This window comes from Carex rostrata, chromosome 27 (assembly GCF_964058835.1).
Source record: "Carex rostrata chromosome 27, lpCarRost1.2, whole genome shotgun sequence".
Taxonomy (NCBI): Eukaryota; Viridiplantae; Streptophyta; class Magnoliopsida; order Poales; family Cyperaceae; genus Carex; species Carex rostrata.
Genome location: NC_135944.1, coordinates 5,131,603 through 5,153,826, shown reverse-complemented (window position 1 = coordinate 5,153,826; position 22,224 = coordinate 5,131,603). Strand labels below are relative to the sequence as shown.

Here is a 22,224-nt window from a genome sequence, read left to right as displayed (position 1 = left end):
CCAACGTTGAATCATTGGATCTTGTTGCAAACACACCTAAAAGTTACAAATTTTCACAATGATTTATGAATGCTTTATCATAAAAAAAAAGGAACAAGATCAAGAATTTGTGTTCTGTTCTTTGAGTTTAAAATTTAAAATATAAATGTTAAAGAAAGATTGTGACAATTTGTTGCACCAGGCCTCCTCTTCTAAATTTTAAGTTCAGAAACCAAATATGAATACATTTTCCTTTCTTATATATGTTGCATCATTTCACAAAAATAGCTAGTTGGGTTATATTTGAAATTGAATCAAATTTAAATCACATTAGGTGCCCCACTAACTCAACATCTATGATATATCTAAATTAGTACGCTAAGAAGAGCTCAATTTAAAAGCATTAAGTTATCTATCCAAATTCGGATCCGTATCAAAAAATTAGATACGGATATAGTATTAAATTTTAACTATTTGTATCAAAATAGTAAATATATATAATATAATTTAATATATATTATAAAAAATTTATGTTATTCACCGTTGTAATTAGATAAATATTATGAACTTTAGTACTTTTTAATAATATTTATATATTTTTGTTATAAATAATAGTATTAAAAAATGGATATCTAATCCGTATCTGAAAAATAAAAGCGGATACAGATATGGTTTTACCACCATCCGATCCATTTACAAATTAGGTGAATTGGATGAAACTTCCCCAAAACAAAGATGTAACATCTAATAACATTCTTGGCATGAAGAATTAAAAATGAATATTCTCAAAAACAAAAACAATAACCAAGATTTCATACAAGATCACTTCCAGAGTTCTTCGACCGGGATGCCACGTTGGATGGCGACATCAGCAATGTGCCGCATTTTTTGCATGGCAACAATGGTGGCACGTGCATTGTTCATGTGATTATCACTGCGCAATTGCTTGCCAATTGCATTTTCTACACCAGCCAACTCGAGAACGATTCTGACGATTGCGCCAGATTGGATTCCAGTACCTGGTGCTGCCGGCCTCAGCATCACCTCTGCTGCCTTAAACTTCCCATTAGCCCTAAAAAATTTATCGGTTAATTTTTTATTTTTGTTTTGTTAGAAATTTTGGTCGAAAGTTGAAACCAGAACAACAATTTCAGGTTTGAGTGGGGCTACGGTACTATGCATAGCATAGATGGGTTCGTACTATGACTTTATATCTTTGTTTATAAAGTTGAAACAGTCAATCGAAACAGCTTAACATGATTTACATATGAAAATGTACTTGGTGACTAAATTTTTTACATTTTTTGGGATTTTATTACTATTTTTTTAGATAGGTAGAAAATCACTCAATTTGAATGATCTAGAATCTGCTGCCCCAAATCTCCCATTAGCCCTAAAATATTTATGGGTTAATTTTTTTTTTAAACTCATTGCTAAGTTTAAACAAAATCAGCACAGTAACAACCAAAATTATTCATATAATAGGCGCTATGGTACCATGCATAGTGCATATTGATCCGTACAATGGATCAATATCTTCGTTTTTAAAATTCAAAAAGTTGATCTGAACATTTAACATTCAACGTGAAGTAAAGCATGCCCTTTACTTCATGTAGGATAATAGGCCCAACTATCCTTACATCTGCTATGACGAACTTTTCAAGGGTAAAAGAGAAAGGATCACTTGAATGAAATAAAAAATGAAAGAGTGAGCCTATGCTCCTATGCATAGCGCATATCAGTCCATACTACGGCTCCATATTTCTGATTTCAAAGTCCAAACAATCGATCCCAACCGCTCAACATGATCTCCATATGAAGATGTACTTGGACACCAAATTTTACATTTTTTCAGAATTTTCTTTAAAAAATCACTTCATAGGTAAAAAAAACATTCTAAAAATGAAAAATTTATCACCAACAACATTTTTGTATGAAGATCACACAACTTTAAAAATGGAGATATAAAGCCATAGTAGAGACTGTTGTGCGCTATACACAGTACCGTAGCCTCAGTCAAAATGAAGGTGAAAAGGGAAATGGGATTGACCTGTGGGGGAAAGTATTGTTCCTGGTGAGGGGCACGGTGATGATATTACGTCGGCCGTTGAGGACGGCCTTAACGACAGCTTCGGTGGCATCAATTGCCTTACCAACACCGATGCCAATGTGCCCTTTCTTGTCCCCCACCGCTACCACCGCTCTGTATGACATGTTCTTTCCCTGCTTCACCACCTTCGTCACTGTCCTAACCTTTTTTTTTCAAAAAAAAATAAAAAATTATCAGATCAAATACTGACTGCATGAGATAACAGTATATTCGTACATCAGATCATAAATCTTTATATTGCACAGCTTTTTTTTGGGTGTTATTTCTGGTGCAATCCATAAATTTTGCATGTAAATGCATCACTCATAAGGTAGATCGGATTGAACGGTTTGGATTCATTGTTTGAAGCATATTTGAAGCCAGACTCAATACACAGAGCAAATTATACAATGACCCCTGGTGCATATGGCAAAATTTTCAAACTTCGAGACCAGAATTTGTTTTTTTTAATGAAAAAGTGGTGATGCCAGAAATTTCTATTAAATAGAAACCAAGTCACATACAAAACCAGACCAGAATTGTTATATCCAAAATTTCTAAATTACAGGGATAAAACAAAGAAAAACCCACTAATTAACACAATTCAAGTAAATAACTTAAACCAATCTACCTGTTCCTATGCACCAATTCAACAATTGCTTAATTGTTCTTCTTTACAGTAAAAAAATTAAACCACAATGTTAATAATTACCTCTATAAAGAGAAATGTATAAATATAGAGAGCAAATTATACAATTACCCCTGAAGAATATGGCAAAATTTCCAAATTTTCTATTAAATTGAAACCAACTCGCATACAAAACAAGACCAGGATTGCAACATCCAAAAATTTTAAATTACAGGGATAAAACAAAGAAAAGCGTGCTAACTACCACAAATTCAAGTAAATAACTTAAACCAATCTACCTGTACCTATGCACCAATTAGACAATTACTTAAAATTATTCTTCTTTACGGGTAAAGACTTTAACAGAACAATTTTGGCTTCATGCAATGCACTAACCATATGCATCGATGTTTCAATTCTATAGTTCATGCTCTGCATTCAGCCAAAATTATCTGTTAAAATCTTTAGCCTTCTTTACAGTAAAAACTAAACCTCAAAATCATCAATTACTTAAAACCAATTACTTAAACAAATCTAGATGTACCTATTCACCAATTTACAATTACTTATAATTTTCTTCTTTACAGTATAAAAAACTAGGGGGAATTTCACGTATAACCCTCAAAAACTTCAAAATTACATATTTCCCCTCTAAACTTCAAAATTACGTATTTCTCTCTCTAAACTTCGAAAAACTCACAAATTTGCCCATTTTGCTGTCTTTTATATTAAAATTCATTTTAAATTTATAAATACCCATTTTACCCTTTATTAAGCATAAAAAATTGCAACTTTTCTTATATATGATCAGTTTTCAAGGCAAAACTAGGTTATTTACTTAAAACCAATTATCACAATTAAATAAATAACTTAAACCAATCTAGCTGTACCAATGCACCAATTTGACAATTACTAGTAATTTTTTTCTTTACAGTATAAAAAACTAGGGGAAATTTCATGTATAATCCTCAAAAAATTCAAAATTACATATTCCCCCCTCTAAATTTCAAAATTACGTATTTCTCTCTCTAAACTTCGAGAACTCACAAATTTACCCATTTTATTGTCTTTTATATTAAAACTCATTTTAATTTAAAAAATACCCATGTTACCCTTTATTATAAGCATAAAAAAATTGTAACTTGTTTAAGATAAATGTCAGTCTTATCTTATATATGATGGTTTTCAAGTGCAAAATGGGTATTTAACTTAAAACCAATCACTTAAACCAATTATCACAATTCAGTAAATTACTGTAAACCAATCTAGCTGAATACAATGTCAAATAAATAATTAGGATAATCATTTTAACAGAGCAATTTTGACTTCATGCAGTGCACAAATCGCAGTTTTGATTATAGTTCCCGTGTTGATGAAGCCAATACTGCTCTGTTAAAATATTTACCTAACAATTATCATAATTAAGTAAATTACTTAAACCAATCTAGCTGTAGCTGTACCTGTGCACCAATTTTACAAGGGGGAATTTCATGTATACCCCTCAAAAACTTCAAAATTAGTACTTCCCCCTCTAAATTTCAAAATTAAGTATTCTCCTTCTAAACTTTCAAAACTCACAAATTTACCCATTTTATAGTCCTTTAGATTAAAACTCATTTTAGATTTATAAAATATCCATTTTACATTTTATTATAAGCATTAAAAAAATTGTAACTTGTTTAAAGAAAATGACAGTCCTATATTTTATCAGTTTTTAAGGGCAAAATAGGTATTCTATAAAGGGTATAATGGGTATCCCGTTTTCTCGAAATCATCAATTACTTAAAACCAATTATCACAATTAAATAAATAAATTAAACCAATCTAGATGTACCTGTGGACAATTTAACAAGGGGAAATTTCAAGTAAACCCCTCAAAAACTTCAAAATTACGTACTTCCCCCTCTAAATTTCAAAATTACTTATTTCTCCTTCTAAACTTTCAATCCCTTTAGTAAATTTACCCAATTACTTAAAAACAATTTATTACAATTAAGTAAATTATTTAAAATTTATCTTCTTTACAGTAAAACTAAACCCCAATGTCAATAATTACCTCTATAACACCCTCCTCAAAATCATCAATTACTTAAAACCAATTACTTAAACCAATTATCACAATTAAATAAATAACTTAAACCAATCTAGCTGTTCCTATGCACCAATTTGACAATTACTTATAATTTTCTTCTTTACAGTATAAAAAACTAGGGATTGGGTAAACTTCGAAAACTCACAAATTTATCTATTTTATTGTCTTTTATATTAAAACTCATTTTAGATTTATAAAATACCCATTTTACCCTTTATTATAATCATTAAAAAATTGTAACTTTCTTACATTTGATCGTTTTCAAGGGCAAAATGGGTATTTACTTAAAACCAATTATCACAATAAAGTAAATTACTTAAAATTGATCTTCTTTATAGTAAAAACCCTAACCACATTGTGAAAATGACCCAATCCATTGCTCATAAATTACCCTAACCACATTGTCAAATAAATAATTAGGGTAATAATTTTAACAGAGCAATTTTAACTTGATGAAGTGCACAAACAGTTGTTTTGAATATAGTTCCCGTGTTGTATGAAGCCAAAACTTCTCTGTTAACAAATCTAGCAACAATTACCTCTATAATACGCTCTTCGAAGTCATCAACAGGTTTTTCTGGTGCATCATCCTCCATCGGATCATCATCCTCCAAATAATCCCTGACAGTCCTGATAATCCTTTCTGGGTATGTCTTGTCTTTGTAATCGCTTCCATACAGTAGATAATAGTCGTTCTCTATCTCCTCCACTGTTGCATCGTCAGGCCAATCGAACAACGGCCCTTCAAATCCCGACTGAGGTTCACTCAAGGCAGCGTCTTCATCGGATTCATCGTTGTCGGATTCATCGGCAGTTGGAGTTTCTGATGAGTCGGGAGGAGTGCAGCGGAGAGAGAGGAGCGGGAAAGGAGGAGGGGAGGAGAAGGAGAAGGAGAGAAGGGAGGGTTTGTTAGAGAGGAGGAGAGGCTTAGGGTTTACGAGAGAAAGGCGTTGTGAGAGAGAAGTGGCCATGGATGCTGCCATTGATTCTTGCAGTGGAGCTTGAGAGAGAGAAATGGCTTATCCTAATTTATGAGCAGAGATTGGGTAATGATTTAACAGAGAGGATTTGGATTCGTACAGAGCAGGGAGTGTAGATTCATGAAAGCGCTGTATATGATCCTTGCGCTGCATGAAGTGAAATTACCTCTGTTCATATTTCTATCCAGTGGAAATTACTACTGTGAGACGGAGAGAGGTCACTGAGCAATGGATTGGGTAATGATATTAACAGAGTGGTTTTGGATTCGTACAGTGCACGGACTGTAGAATGAAGACACCGCTGGATATGATTCGTGCGCCGCATGAAGTTAAATTACATCTGTCAATATATTTACCCTTGGATGCTACTGGGGACGGAGAGGTTACTCTTATATTCAGAGAACTCTCATAACCCATTAAACTATAATGAAACTACAATTTTTTAATTGTAAATTAAATATTATTTAAAAAAAAGGATTTAAATGTCTTTATTTATTTGGTATGTTTTTATTTTTTAATACTACTAACTTAAAATTTAAATCTCAATATTAAAATAAAACCGTTAGATTTTATCTATATTATCTTTTTCTACGCACATCTACAAGATAACAACATTTCAACTTTATTTGATTGATGTGAAAAGCTTGGAAAAATATATTAATACCAATATATTCTAATTTTATTAATTTATATAAAAGCAAAATCAGAAAGTGATAAACTTTTTATGTACATGCAGAGAAAACAATATAAATAACATTTCACGGTTTTATTTGAACATATAAATTTTTAATAACTTAATAGGTAGAAGTAAATGAAAACACAAAAAATACATGCATTTTTTGAACCCTCCTCTTTTTTAAAAATAAAAAATGGTCTAAAATTTAACGGTAGAATAGTCTCATAAATTCCAGAGATCTTTTGTCATAGCCCATTTCAACAATATTGGGCCGCGATCTGAACTTCAAACGACAGTTTCTGATCTACTTCTCTCGAACAAATTCGCCAGCGTTCTATTCTCGCCTTCACAGACACGAGAACAGATCCTCTGAAGTAACTTATATTTTGAGTTTAGATCCAGACCGTCAGATCATCATTAGGTGTGGAATGTAGGGATACCTTTAATATTCGTGTCTAAACAGATCTGACGGTCGGGATTTAAACTCAAATTTTAGGTGACAAGAACAGAGAAATTTATAAAATATCTTCTCTTTAATTTTTTTTTTGTCAAAATGACTCTGTGGGACCCACCAATGTAAAAGTTTTTCCTCCCCTTATATTACTCTCATTATTTTTAGAAAGAAGGTTAACTTGTAAAAAAAAATAAAAAATTACAAAATCAGAGGTTTATATTTGAAAACTTTCTTTTAATTGAAACACTTGGCTGTGACAGCCTACGTTTGAAAACATGTATAAGAAGATTTTTGTCGCGTGGTACAATGTACCGGTCAATTCTGACATACAAAACAACAATATTATATTTGTTCTAATGAGATTGCTTAATTAGATTATTAATTAAATTAAATTAATGTTCAGGTGTTTAATAAAATATTGATTTACAGTTTCATGCATGTTTAAAATATTGGAAAATAGACAGAAATTATATAATGTTTGTTATAATTTTGTTTCTCGCGGTATAGTGTACTAGTTGTGCATGTTCAATGAAATGTTGATGTTTTATGAACTAACTTTATTACAAAAATTAAATATAATAAAAAAAGAATATAAATTGTATAGATAGAGCAAATATTGTAAGTATCGATGTCGCGTTTTCAATTGTTTTTCACATATATAAAATTCAAAAACATTACTAAATTAGTATATAGACAAAACAAAAATAAGTACAAAAAAATATAAATCATAAATGTAAACTACTCTCATAGAAGGAATAACCTTCTATTGTTTATATCAAACTTTCTAAATACCGGTAATAAAAATATATGTTTAAAAACTCATATAAATTGAACATGTAACAAGATACATATAAAATAATTTTAAAAGATACATAGTGAATATTAAGCAAATAATTTTAGCAGATATATGAACAATTTAAATTGAGCAATACAATAACTAAATTGAAGTTGATATATTCATACAAAAATTAAATTAAATATTAAGCCGTAAGTTATAATCCATACACGAATTAAATTGAACTTTCAAATATAGAATGCCACAGTCAAGTGTTTTTAAAAAAAAAAAAGTGGTAATACCTTCAATTTATAGATTATTGAAGCGAAAATAAATCTGCTGTGATTCTAAAGAGATTGCAGGACTCTGTAATTCCAAATCTAACCTTTCACTTTTAGAATGCACAAATCTCAACAACACTTATTTTTTATGCACGAATCTCTTGACAGACAAATGGATGGATATGAAGTCCTGCAATCTCTTTAAACTCATAGCAGATTTATTTTCTATTGAAGCCGTCAAGTTTTAAAAACAAAAATTATAGATGATAACTTTTTTTAACAAATTATTTTTTTCTAAAAAAATGTGAGTAAAATGAGGGGAACAAAAACTTAAAAAAAACTTTTATATTGGTGGGCCTTATATAGAGCTACACTAAAAGTTCGTAGTTCGTGATTTAATTTGAATTCGATTCGAAAAAAGTTCATAATTAATGCGGTTCGAAATTAGTTTGTTCTGAAATGAATTAAATCAATTCGGTTTGAAATTAATTTGAATTCAAATTCGAACTGAGTTAAGTTCAATTCGAAACTCTTTTTTTCAATTGTAAACTCTACTTTAATTTCTAACCAGTTCAATTCGAAACTAGTTTGAATTGGTTCTAAATCAAACTCGAACTCTTTCTTTTAGTTCAAAATTCCAGATTCGAATCAAACCAGTTCAGTTTAAAATTAGTTTGAAACCGATGAGTTAATTTCAATTCGTTTTTATTCGTTTGCAGCCCTCTTTCATAGGATCATTTTGATAAAAAAAAAAAAAAAAATTGAAAAGAAGATATTTTGTTTAACTTTTTTGGAGAGAAGGTTATTTTGTAAATTTTATTTTCGCGATAAGAACACCTCTGGAAACCCCTAAAATAGAAGAAACACTGGAGCTGTACAGTGAAGCTAAATCAGTAGGCGAGAATGGCGTGGGTTATGAGTGGGGGTCAGAGTATGATACCGAATCCTAATCCTTCTCCGAGAGAAGGCGATGAGCTTCTTTTAACTCCTTTAGGCGCTGGAAATGAGGTCGGCCGCTCCTGCGTACACATGTCCTTCAAGGGCAAAACCGTCATGGTAATCTCATACTTAGTTACACTTTAAAAGAAAGTTACTTTCTTTCTTTTCATTTGGTTTTGCCTATTTGTGTGTGTGTGTGTGTGTGTGTGTGTGCTGATGGTGGTGGTGGTGGGGGGTTGGGGAGTAAGTTTAGCTTTATAATTGTCAATGGAGCCTCATAAAGGATGATAGAAAAGAGATAGATATGAAATGGAACTGTATTTCCTTTAAATTCATTGATTACAACTGCTGCTCTATATAGATCTTATGTAATTACAATTCTGCCACTAACAATCTCTTAACAACTCTAACAATCAGTGTTGTAAATAATGGTATGTGGTTATCGGACAGATAGAGTACCGCCAAGCGATTAATCGAGAATAATCAGGAATAATTGGCCATAATCGGAAATAATCGGCCAATTAGTCAGAAAAATCTGTGACGGTTTGATTACCGCCAACAACTAATCGGACGATTAATCGGTCTAAACAGATGTTTTTTACAACAATGCTAACAATATTTCTAACATCCTATTAACAACTTCACTAATTACAACATAATACTAACTATCAAACGTAACTAACTCTATTACTCAGCTTAAATAATCTGAACTATGAAAAGCACAGTAATGAATCAATTGGAAAAAGAAAGCTAATTGAAACCAATTGCAACGTAAGAGTGGAATGACTTGTATAATTTTATTCTTTGTTGTTGGCAGTTTGACTGTGGAATACACCCAGCTTACTCAGGAGTTGCAGCATTACCTTACTTTGATGAGATAGATCCTTCAACCATTGATGTGCTTCTCATTACTCAGTATCTATTTTTACTCTTCCTCACTCCTTTTTTCCTTGCTTTATTACTATTGTATTTTTTAGGTATTCACTTGAGATGGTTAATTGCTTGCTTGTAGCTTTCATCTTGATCATGCTGCCTCGCTGCCGTACTTTCTAGAGAAGGTATGATTTGTTGTTTCTATGTGATTTTACTGGTACATTTGTGAGCAATTATGCTAACTTTATGGATACTATTTTTTTTTTTAGCTTCAGTCTTGTCTCCTTAGGAGCTTGCTTACTTTTGTTCCAAACTTCTAATTGACTTACAGACTAACTTCAGAGGCCGCGTTTTCATGACCCATTCAACAAAGGCTATTTACAGGCTCCTCTTGTCAGATTATATCAAAGTGAGCAAAGTATCTGTTGAAGATATGCTGTATGATGAGAATGACATTATTCGTTCCATGGATAGAATTGAGGTAATTAAGTTACATAAACATACATTTTGTTGGCTTCTTTTTTATTTTAAATTTGTCTTGTTCTACTGATTTCTTTTAATTCATCCTGTAATTAATATTTTATTTATTGGAAAAAAAATGTCTTCCAGCAGCTGTATGGTAAAAAATTGCCTTTATAAGACAAGAACTTGGAATTTCTTTAATTTGGTGGTTTCCGGCACATAGGTGATAGACTTCCACCAGACTCTTGAGGTAAATGGCATCCGCTTCTGGTGCTACACGGCAGGCCATGTGCTAGGTGCAGCGATGTTTATGGTTGACATTGCCGGTGTCCGTGTGCTCTACACTGGCGATTATTCCCGTGAGGAGGATCGCCACCTGTGTGCTGCTGAGCTCCCCGAGTTCACCCCCGACATCTGCATCATTGAGTCCACCTATGGCGTGCAGCTCCACCAGCCCCGCCTTATCCGTGAAAAGCGCTTTACTGACGTCATTCACTCCACCATCTCCCAGGGCGGTCGCGTCTTAATTCCCGCTTTTGCCCTCGGCCGAGCGCAAGAATTATTGCTCATTTTGGATGAGTACTGGGAAAACCACCCGGAGCTTCATAACATACCGATTTATTATGCATCGCCATTGGCAAAGAGGTGCATGGCAGTGTACCAGACATATATTAATGCAATGAATGACAGGATAAGGACCCAGTTTGCAAACTCGAATCCTTTTGACTTCAAGCACATCTCTCCGCTGAAGAGTATTGAGAACTTTGATGATGTGGGGCCCTCTGTTGTCATGGCAAGTCCTAATGGGTTGCAGAGTGGTTTGTCGAGACAGCTGTTTGATAAATGGTGCTCTGAGAAGAAAAATGCATGTGTCATACCTGGGTATGCTGTTCAGGGAACCTTAGCAAAGACCATAACAAACGAGCCAAAGGAGGTGACGCTCATGAATGGCCTTGTTGCGCCTTTGAACATGCAGGTGCATTATATTTCTTTCTCTGCACATGCAGATTACGCACAGACAAGTGGGTTTTTGAAGGAGCTGATGCCACCTCATATTGTTTTGGTGCATGGTGAGGCGAATGAAATGGGGAGGTTGAGGCAGAAGCTTGTGAGTCAATTTTCTGATACAAACACAAAGCTTTATACACCAAAGAATTGTGAGTCAGTTTCGATATACTTCACTTCTGAAAAAATGGCAAAAACTATTGGTAGGTTGGCTGAGAAGGTACCCGAGACAGGAGAAACAGTTAGTGGGTTGCTTGTTAAAAAGGAATTTACATACCAGATCATGGCACCAGATGATTTACGTGTTTTCTCTCAGTTATGTACTGCAAATATAACACAACGAATCACTGTACCTTATTCCGGTGCATTTGAGGTAATAAAATATAGGTTGAAACAGATTTATGAGAGTGTGGAAAGCCTTCCAGTGGAAGAGGCTGAGGTGCCAACCTTAATTGTGCATGAGAAAGTAACCATACGGCATGAATCAGACACTTATGTGATGATGCAATGGTCATCGGATCCAATCAGCGATATGGTATCAGACTCAATTGTTGCAGTGATTTTGAATATAGAGAGAGAGGGGTCGAAGGCGAAGATGACACCAATTGAGGAAAAAACACATGAACTAGAGATGGAGAGAATGGCTGAGAAAGTGGTGTATTCCCTGATGGTATCGCTTTTTCAAGGCGTCAAATACGGGGACGATGGAAGACTGGTAATAACTGTTGATGCTGATGTTGCACGATTGGATGTAAAAAATGGTGAGGTAGAGTGTGAGAATCAAGGACTGAGGGAGAGAATTACAACAGCATTTAGCCGGGTGCAAGGTGCCGTCAGGCCCCTTCCAAACCCGCAACGTTAACTTGAGAAGTGATTTGGCTCCTTTGATTGCACTCCCTTTACAAGTTATGGGAGTCAGTCATATAAATTTTTTATGCTGCGAATAGGGGTCAAAATTTTACCGTATCTATAACATTTTACTCTATATTATATAGAAAATCAAATATAGGAAATCATGTATAAGTAAAAAATAAATAAATGAATGAAGGTCAATTGACTCGTAGCTGGAGCGTTTTTTCTTTTCCATCTGGAGATGTAATGTAGAGATGTTTTTATCAATATTATCAACTGTTTACAATTTTCGTTACCCTTTCTCTCTGTTGTATTTTCTTTTCTACGATGATTTGAATGCACTGCGTTTGTACACATGATCACTTTATTGTGTACAAAATTTTGCATAAAGTAAAATCCTGCTCGTATCTTCACGAAAAATTGATTTTAAATCAATCCCCATGGCCTTTATTTTGAGGAACTGAAATCCATTAAAACTTATTTCTGGACCAGGATTAAATTTTGGGCTCATAACATGGATCGGATCGGATCGGGCAGACATGATGCGGTTTCAAAAAGACATTGATCCGACCCGATCCACTACAAACCCCTAACCAAAGAGCTCCGGTCCCATCTTTCTCCAACAAGTACTGATTTCTCCCTTTCTCCAATTTTCAAAAAAAAATTTTTGTTACCACCTAGTTAATTCCTAATTAAACAAATGAGTCTGGATAACATCAGTGTCATTTCAGTCTATATAACACAAACTCCAAAACTTATCAATCGACTTTAAACGGTGAATCCAAACCATTCAAACCGATCTAGTTCATTAGTTGTGAGTTTATATGTAAAAAATTAAAAAATTTGAATTTATTTGATATCAAGTCAAGCGGTCAAATGTGTGAGTTTTGAAGTTATTTTAAGCATTCATTTTTCAATATTTTTTACCGCTTGACTTAATACTAAAATAACTCGAAAATATAAAAAATTTGTATGTAAACGTATCAGTCATAAAGTAAATTGGTTTGAACAGTTTGGATTAGTCATTTGAAGTTTATTCAATCAATTTTGAAATTAGTGTCATGTGATACCGATGTCATACTAGCCGGATTCTAAACAAATATCAACATAATAAACTTATTTTTAGAGTTACCACCCACGCTTCTCCAGTCCGTACATCAAATTAGGATAGTGCGCACCCTGGAGAATGATATCATTTGGTGCTCTAACTGAAAAAGGGTACCAAATGTGTCATTCCTCATAGTTGGCACCAATCCTTTTTTTAATCTTTTTATTCTGTTTTGTTTTGTAGTTATGAATTTTGTTTTGGATGTTGAATTTTATTTTCTTCAAAGACCGGAAAACTAAAAATTAACTAGTTTTAACTAAAAAATAGAATAAATATGATCACAACAAATAAATTCTACAATAAGACAATATAAAGTCTACTAATTTGGTGCACCAAATGGAACTCTTCTCCAGAGTGCGCACCAGCCTAATTTGATGCGTGGACTGAGGAAGCGTGGATGATAACTCTGGAAATAAGTTGATTAGAGTGGTATTTGTTTAATTAGAAATTAATTAGGTGATAACAAAAAAAATTCGGGTTAAACAAACACATACAGTTATTTACAACACTGATACAAATATTAACCATTTTACTTGTGCTGATATTTATCTTTGAGTAAGACTTGGGTGCTATGGATAGTATAAGGCCATCCGTGCTACGGCTTCAAAAACTTATCAAATAAACTTCAAACTTCGATTAAATATTTTAAGTCATTTTTTGTCATCTTTCATAAATTATAAAATAATAGTAAATTTTTTTCAAAAATAATAAAAATTGGTATTCTATAAGTTCATTATATAACTAATTTACTAAGCTACTTAAATCAAAATTTAAAATTTATACGATGGTATTTTGATACCGTAGCAGATATGACCTTGTGCTATCCATAGCATTCAAGGCTTACTCTTTTATATTTTGTCAAAAGATAATAATTGAGTGGGAAGTGAGAAGAAGTGGAGTAAAAAATGGGGTTCACCGTTCACATGGAAATGATGAAAAGAGCACGCAAAGTAGTTGACCTTTCTTCCTTTCATACTTACTTTCATGCTTTCTTTCATCACTTTCTCTGTCAAACCAAACTGCACAAATAAAGGCGACCGCTGTTACACTCCTCATCCTTTTTCCATCATAATCTCCAGTTTTATCTTCACTGGACAAATCCTCTACCGATAATTTTATACAATGTATGCTGAAGTGGATGTTTCCAGTGAAATGCGTCACTTGAGAGGGTAAAGCGTAATGTACGGCAGCAGCGCTGGATCCGCTCCAGTTCTCAACGCTGGAATCTTGTTTCCGGTTCGTTTTGGCCCGGTTTGGTCTATTTTTAATATAATACTTCCATCAATTAAGGTTTAATAAAATATATATCCTAATAAAACTTAAAAAAAAATATTTAATTTATATGATGTCGCTTATGTATTTTTGACTCCATTTGGTCTATTTTTTTAATACTTCCATTAAAAATTTGAATAAAATTAGGGGTAACTATAATGAATAAAAATTCTCATATCATGTACTTATTATATATAATGTTATTTATGTGTAAATTTAATGAATAAAAAAATGCAATTTGTTCTAAAAAAGATTATTTATGAACAATATCCGGCGCAATTCTTCCATGCTCTTGGATTTTATTAAGATTTGTGCATTGATTATAATCCGTGCAGTAAATGCAAAGCAACCCCAAAAATCCGAACAAACTCCAACCATCATTTATTGCAATCATCAGAATTCAGAAAACACTAGTCAGTGCTGTCAGTACAAGAAAATTTTCATTTTAAATTGTCCAGGAACTGTTTCTCCTTTCCACTTTGTACACAAGGATGATGCCAAGGAGAAATGTGTGAGTCTATATCCTCCCAAGTACCTAATTGAGTACAATTAGCTCCTATTAATTCCTAGCTGAGTGATTGAAATTCAATGTTTATTTAGTACAATTACCTGATTGAGATTTTAGTACACTTACCTGGCTGATATAATTGTACTCAATAAGGTATTAATTGCACTGGATCTAAATTCGAAATGCATCATGTGTTTGCATTTTTTTTATGTGATAAAAACTACAAGAGCATGTTGTATTTGCGCTAAGGATATAGATTTCCTCAATTCCGTACTAGCTACATATTTATATTTATTTTAAAAAATGCTACACATAAGAAAAAAAATCAGTATTGCATCATCAACATCAGTAATGTTTTACCTCAATTCAATTAGGACTGATTGATAAGTACTGAAAGTTTTATGTTTGATTCAAATTGTATTAACTATTAAGTAAAACAATACACATTCATTGTTACATATAATTAGTTAAATTATCTTGAGTGAAGAATAACATAATGAGGTCAACATATTATAATGACAAGTAAACAATTAAATATTCATAAAATCAAATTTTTTTTTATTAACCACAGTTAAACACTGTCAAAATTATTGTCATAAAAACAACAGTAATTTTAACATAAAAATTATTGTAGTATGAACAACAATACCATAGTTGACAAGATTTAATATTATTTATAATAAAAAGTAAAGAGTGAGTCTATGGTGCTATGCATATTACGATTTGGAACCGTGCTACGGCTCTATATTCGAGTTTTCAAATTCTAACGGTCGATCCGAACCATTCATCTTGTTCTCCATATTAATATGTGTTTGGAGACCAAATTTTACATTTTTTGAAAATTTTTTACTATTTTTTTAGATTTATTGAAAATCACTGTTTTTGGATGGTCCAGAATTTTCAGATCAAGTGATTTTCTAAATATCTATAAAAATAGTAAAAAAAATTCAAAAAATATAAAATTTGGTCTCCAAACACATTAATATGGAGAACAAGATGAACGGTTCGGATCAACCGTTAGGATTTGAAAACTCGAATATAAAGCCGTAGCACGGTAACAACCTGTAATATGCATAGTACCATAGACTCACTCAAAAGTAAATATGTAAAATTCAATGATCCTCTGGGGACTGTTAACAGCGCCACTTCAAATTAAGTGGGACACGAGAAACCTGTGAAAAGAAACTAAAGCTCTACAAGTTGCACACATATAGTTCTGCTAGTCAAACTTGGCATTACTAATTTTAGTGCACTCACAGTTGCCACTCTTAACATTTTTTTTAGAGGAAACTTTTATCAAACTGTCACTTCACACTAAATTTTTATCAAAATTACAAATTGAGATGTAAATGATACCTTTTATCGGTTTGTCCGATCCGTACTATATTAAAATAGATAGCAAGAGTAAAAAAAAATTCATTAACTTATTAGGTATGAGTAAGAGTAAAAATTTATTTTTTGTTATCATGACAAATACAGACATAAAAATGTTTCCATCTGACCCGTGTCGTACCCGTAGACACTCCTATATGTATATTATTATTATTATTATTATAATTTTTTTTTTTTTAGAAAACTCTTAACAAAGTGTCACTCCACAGTTCACACTTATCTAGAATCTAGACCCAGCTTAGCATAGAAAATTCCTAGCTCAGAAAAACAAGTAAACCCTAGTTTTTGAAAAGAACACCAAGTCTCTAACTAACTTTTTGAACCTTTTTTGTAACTTATACCAACTGCATTTATTATTTTACTGTCAACATTTAGTTCTACTTAATTTTGAAGCAAACATTTATGAAATTTATTGGTGCTGTATATCACCTTTTGACCAGTGGAAGGACAATTTTTTTTTAACAAATATAAAAATTAAACTTATCAATTTTCAAAAGTAAAATTTTATAACTTATTTACATATAAAACAACATACTCAGAAATAAACACAAAAAATACCTATATAAAATAAACCCTATTTTATATAAAGTAATTAAAAGATTTCAATTTTAAATTAGCTAAATGCAAAATATTACAATATTCTTGTTCAATAATTATAACTTTTAGCTCATTGATTGCAGGTTGTTATTTTTTACCTCAATTGCAGGATAGCCATGAAATTAGAGAATAAAGTAATAAATTTCCTCTAGTCTCTAGATATTGTAATCAGCATTGTTGACCAGAATATTTCATTTTTTTAAAGAAGATTTTTAAACTTATTACATCAACCAATGTAAAGATGATTTGCAAAGATATGGCTAGAGGTGTTCAAACGGTTGGTTTAGTTGAAACTGAATTAAAATAGTGAAATTAATTTTTTTTGGTTTTCAAAAATATAACTGAATCAAATTAAACAAATTTATCAACTAATTAAGAACTAAACCGAAGTAAGGCCTATGATCCTTAATATCAATTCAAAATTGATAAAATACAAAAGAGAACCACCATTGGTATTATTATTAATGAAAAGTTGAAAAATATATATTTTTATACACAACAACTAAAGTTCTATGCCAAAAAAACACATATTAAAATTGAACCGATACATTTTCAAAGTCGAACCATTATAAATTGATCAGTTCGATTTAATCGGTTCTAATAAATCTAAATTGAACTATTCTATTTAAACTAAAATAATTCAATAATTTAACCGAACGATCAACATAAATCGAAATTTTCATGTTCGGTTAAAAACCAAACAAATTAAAATATTTGAACACCCCTATGTATGGTTGCCTCAAGTTATGTGTATATATATATATATAGGGTCCGGCTAATTTGATGTCGGCAGCATTTTAGCCGGAGGTGCTGCCACCATTTTTTTTATTTTCTGATGTCCAAACAATAAATCCAAACCGTTAAATGTTTAATCTATATTATAATCTACTTGGAGACCAAATTTTACATTTTTTGGAATTTTTTTACTATTTATTAAGCTAGTTTGAAAACCGCTGTTTTCAGTAAATTTCTGCAACATTGAAATCAGTGGTTTTCAAACTAGCTTAATAAATAGTAAAAAAATTCCAAAAAATGTAAAATTTGGTCTCCAAGTAGATTATAATATAGATTAAACATCTAACAGTTTGGATTTGTTGTTTGGACATCAAAAAATAAAAAAAATGGTGGCAGCATCTCCGGCTAAAATGCTGCCGGCAGCAAATTAGCCGGACCCTCTATATATATATACATATTTTGCTAATTAATTGGGTACATTTGTTCTTTGGCATTGCTGTCACCTTTCTAGCTGCTCCTCCAACCATTCATTAATTACAGTCACTTGGAGAGAAGCAAAAATTCAACATTTCTTCTGTATACTGTATTTATTTATTTATATATATCTCCATACACACATTCCAAGCCTCCTTTGGAGTGTGTATTTTACACTCCCTTTTCAAACCCTTTCTCACTCCCCAAAAAGTAAAAAATAAAAATAAAAAAATAATGAAGAGAAAATAAATAATTAATAATAAAGGGTAAGGTTTAGAAAGTTACATGAGAGAAAAGTGGGTTAAATAATTTAACAGAGTAGTTTTACCTCAATACAACTCGCATACTATATAATCAAAACAGCACTGCATACGGTTTTTGCGCTTTATGGAGTGAAAACTACTCTGTTAATATCATTACCCAAAAATTGGCAGCATAGAGGCCGCTTCCCTGTTCTGGGCTCAGAGGACACCTTTGCTTCTCCTTCAATCTCTCTCTCTCTCTCTAACAATTGATAAAAGGTTTCTCCTTCAACCCTTTTTTGACCACCATTACACACCACTTTTTATATCTGTTGGGTTTTTAGGGTTCTCTCTTTCTCTTGCTTTCTCTCTCAAAGCTCCTTTCTTTCTAAAAATGAGTCTCCTCCTTGCTTACTATTACTAAGCTTTCTCTCTCTACAAAATGCTCTCTCTTCTCCAGTTTCTCATACAATGTACATTCTTTCTCTCTCTTCTCTACATACAAAGAACTTATGCAACACCTTGCCACCCCACTGACCTTCTCTCTCTACAAAATTTCTCCCTCAGTCTCACCTCTAATTCAAGTCTCTCTTCATGGAGAGACCCAACTCTCTGTTGCCAGTGGGATGGTGTACTGTGCTCTCCAGTTGATACCATCACTGGATACCTCCATGTCACTTCTCTTTCTCTCTCTAGCCACAACCTTTCTGGACCTGTTTCACATTCTCTCTCTAACATTCAATTTCTCCAATTCCTTGATCTCAGTTTCAATTCCCTCTCTGGTACTATAGAATTTCTGTCTGAAATTCAAACCCTAGTCTCAGCAAATTTAAGTTCAAATTTGTTTAACGGGTCGGTTATTAGCCTTTTAAATCTCCCAAATTTGGTGTATTTAAATGTGAGTAACAATTCTCTCTCTGGTCAAGTGGGACCTGATCTTTGTCTCGGTGCACCGGCAATTCGGGTTTTGGATTTATCTTTTAACGGGTTAACGGGTGCATTACCAGATGGAGGACCGGTGCTTTGCAATGCAACAATTCAGGAACTGTATCTCGGTTCAAATTCACTTTCAGGTGAAATTCCCGACTCACTCTTCGATCTCATTTCTCTTGAGAGATTATCTCTCTTTAGTAATGATTTATCAGGTTATATCAGTACCAAATTGGGTCTAATTACTAGTCTTAAACTGTTAGATATCTCGGTAAACCGGTTTTCTGGTATGGTCCCCGATGTTTTCCAAAATCTCACAAAGGTTGAACATTTGATCATGCATTCGAATTATTTGTCGGGTCCGTTACCTTCCTCGTTTTCTAACTTGGTGCAAATCAAAGAACTTGACTTGCGTAACAACTCATTATCGGGTCGGGTTGAAATTGATTTTACGGGCATGCTGTTCTTACAATCTCTTGACCTTGCTACGAATCGATTTACCGGGCCATTACCAGAAAGCCTGTCTACCTGCATGCAGCTGAAAACACTAAGCTTGGCGAAAAACGGGTTTACGGGTCAGGTACCCGATGGATATGCAAACCTGTCTTCTCTCTTTCTCCTCTCTCTATCGAATAATAGCATCCATAACATAACTGGTGCACTTGTTTCACTGCAAAACTGTAAGAATCTGACCACTCTTATATTAACCAAAAATTTCCATGGGGAAGTGATACCGGGTTCTGGTTTTGCTGGGTTTGAGAATTTGGAGATACTGGCACTAGGTAACTGTGGCTTAACGGGTCAGATACCCGATTCGTTAGCCCAATGTAAGAAGCTGGAGGTGTTGGATTTGTCTTGGAATCGGTTAACCGGTGTGATACCGGGATGGATCAGCGAGTTGGATTATTTAACCTATTTGGATATCTCAAACAATTCTCTTTCGGGTGAAATACCGAAAAAATTGACCCAATTGAAAAGCCTTGTTTCCGGCCATACCTCTTCTAACATGACCTATTTCGGATTGCCCTTGTATGTGAAAAGAAACCGAAGCACTAACGGGTTGCAATACAACCAATTGTCAAGCTTCCCGCCTTCTCTGTATTTAAACAATAACGGGCTTAACGGGTCGATATGGCCTGAATTTGGAAATTTGAAATTGCTTCATGTTTTAGATTTGAGTCATAATGGTTTAACCGGGCACATACCCAACTCCCTAGCAGACATGGAGAACTTGGAGGTTTTGGATCTTTCTTTTAATCAGCTTAACGGGTCCATACCCGCTTCACTAAGCAAGCTTACATTTTTGTCAAAGTTTAGTGTGGCACATAATCACTTAGAGGGAAAAGTGCCGACTGATGGTCAGTTTTTCAGTTTTTCTAACTCAAGTTATGAAGGAAACCCGGGTTTATGTAACTCATCTTTTGGTAACTGCAACTCCACTCACATGCAACTGGGTACAACTGATCCGGGAATCTTACAACAAAGCGGGAAGCGTAATAATTTAAAGGGAAGCATACTTGGAGTAACAATCAGCTTAGCTGTTGGTATTGTACTTCTTTTAACATTTGTTCTTTTACACTTGTCAAGAAAAGATGAAAGCAATCAGCTGAACTTGCATGAAACAGATACTGGGTCTGTTGATTTACCCGACCCGGATTCAAAACCCGTTATCTTCTTCCAAAACTCTGACACAAAAGACATTACCATACATGATCTTTTAAAATCCACCAGCAATTTTGACCAAGCAAACATCATTGGTTGCGGTGGTTTCGGGTTGGTTTACAAGGCTTATTTGCATGACGGGTCTAAAGTTGCTGTAAAACGACTTTCAGGCGATTGCGGTCAGATGGAAAGAGAGTTCCGTGCAGAAGTTGAGACCCTTTCCCGGGCTCAGCACCCGAATTTAGTTACTCTCAAAGGGTATTGCAAATATGGATCGGATCGGTTGCTAATCTATTCTTACATGGAGAATGGCAGCCTTGACTATTGGTTGCATGAGAAACCTGACGGTGGGTCCCACCTCAAATGGCCACTTAGACTCAAAATTGCACAGGGTTCAGCTAGAGGGTTATCCTATTTGCATAAATCTTGTGATCCGACTATAGTGCACCGTGATGTTAAATCAAGTAACATTTTATTAGACGAAAAGTTTGAGGCACATTTAGCGGATTTTGGGTTGTCTAGGTTTATGAACCCGTATGCAACTCATGTGACAACCGATTTGGTTGGTACTTTGGGATATATACCACCTGAGTATAGTCAAGCATTAATGGCAACCTTAAAAGGTGACGTGTTTAGTTTTGGGGTTGTGTTACTGGAGCTGTTAACGGGTCGTCGACCCGTTGATATTTGCCGGGCAAAAGGAAGTAGGGATTTGGTATCATGGGTTTGTCAAATGAGAAAGGAGAAAAATGAAGAGGTGGTTTTTGATAGTTTGATTTGGGGAAAGTTGTATGAGAAAGAACTTATGAGTGTACTTGAAATTGCATGTAGGTGTATAAACTCGGACCCGAGATCGAGACCCGGTATCGAGCAGGTTGTTACTTGGCTTGATGCAGTTGGAGTAGATGAGTAGTTTTGTTAATTCATTTAGGTGCTGTATTAGTGGTAATGAATAATGAATAGTTGAAAAATGCAGTTTTGGGATTTGACAAATTATGGTCTGTTTTGTAAATATATATATATATATATATTTTTTTTTTTTCTGATATAATTGAGATTGTATGGTGGATATTGTTTAGTTGTGATATTGCTTAATTTTAAGATAAGGCCCAAAAAACCAGGCCCAAATTAACCCAAAACAAAATAAAAGAAGGAACAAAAGAGCATCCCAAAAAGGCAAAGCCCCTCTCCTTCTGCTAAGCTATAAATTTTAAGCATT

The 22,224-nt window shown here is 33.4% G+C and overlaps 2 protein-coding genes and 1 pseudogene across 3 annotated transcripts; 2 read left to right on the top strand and 1 right to left on the bottom strand.

Moving 5' to 3' along the window:
• Positions 1-610: 610 nt before the first annotated feature.
• On the bottom strand, positions 611-5,818 carry EMB3113 (Ribosomal protein S5 family protein). The gene is made up of 3 exons (XM_078293872.1): positions 5,328-5,818; positions 2,030-2,232; positions 611-1,051 (listed from the first exon to the last, which is right to left on the bottom strand). Exons 1-3 carry the CDS (start codon positions 5,769-5,771, stop codon positions 802-804), a joined length of 897 nt encoding a protein of 298 aa, XP_078149998.1. The 5' UTR covers positions 5,772-5,818; the 3' UTR covers positions 611-801.
• Positions 5,819-8,806: 2,988 nt separating this feature from the next.
• Positions 8,807-12,372, top strand: LOC144545321 (cleavage and polyadenylation specificity factor subunit 3-I-like). Its single transcript, XM_078293912.1, has 5 exons — positions 8,807-9,010; positions 9,711-9,808; positions 9,906-9,951; positions 10,098-10,247; positions 10,452-12,372. Exons 1-5 carry the CDS (start codon positions 8,858-8,860, stop codon positions 12,093-12,095), a joined length of 2,091 nt encoding a protein of 696 aa, XP_078150038.1. The 5' UTR covers positions 8,807-8,857; the 3' UTR covers positions 12,096-12,372.
• Positions 12,373-18,632: 6,260 nt separating this feature from the next.
• Positions 18,633-21,998, top strand: LOC144545159 (phytosulfokine receptor 2 pseudogene; annotated as a pseudogene). The gene has a single exon (XR_013508407.1). The product of XR_013508407.1 is annotated as a phytosulfokine receptor 2 pseudogene (transcript).
• The last annotated feature ends 226 nt before the right edge of the window (positions 21,999-22,224 follow it).

Bases quoted from the DNA above. Each gene is read 5' to 3' on its own strand.
- EMB3113 (XM_078293872.1), bottom strand. From the start codon at position 5,771: ATGGCAGCATCCATGGCCACTTCTCTCTCACAACGCCTTTCTCTCGTA. The intron at 2,233-5,327 runs GTAATTGTTGCT...TGAAAAAAAAAG, and splicing joins TCGAAGAGCGTATTATAGAG to GTTAGGACAGTGACGAAGGT. The intron at 1,052-2,029 runs GTCAATCCCATT...TAAATTTTTTAG, and splicing joins AACAATACTTTCCCCCACAG to GGCTAATGGGAAGTTTAAGG.
- LOC144545321 (XM_078293912.1), top strand. From the start codon at position 8,858: ATGGCGTGGGTTATGAGTGGGGGTCAGAGTATGATACCGAATCCTAAT. The intron at 9,809-9,905 runs GTATCTATTTTT...GCTTGCTTGTAG, and splicing joins GATGTGCTTCTCATTACTCA to CTTTCATCTTGATCATGCTG. The intron at 10,248-10,451 runs GTAATTAAGTTA...TCCGGCACATAG, and splicing joins GTTCCATGGATAGAATTGAG to GTGATAGACTTCCACCAGAC.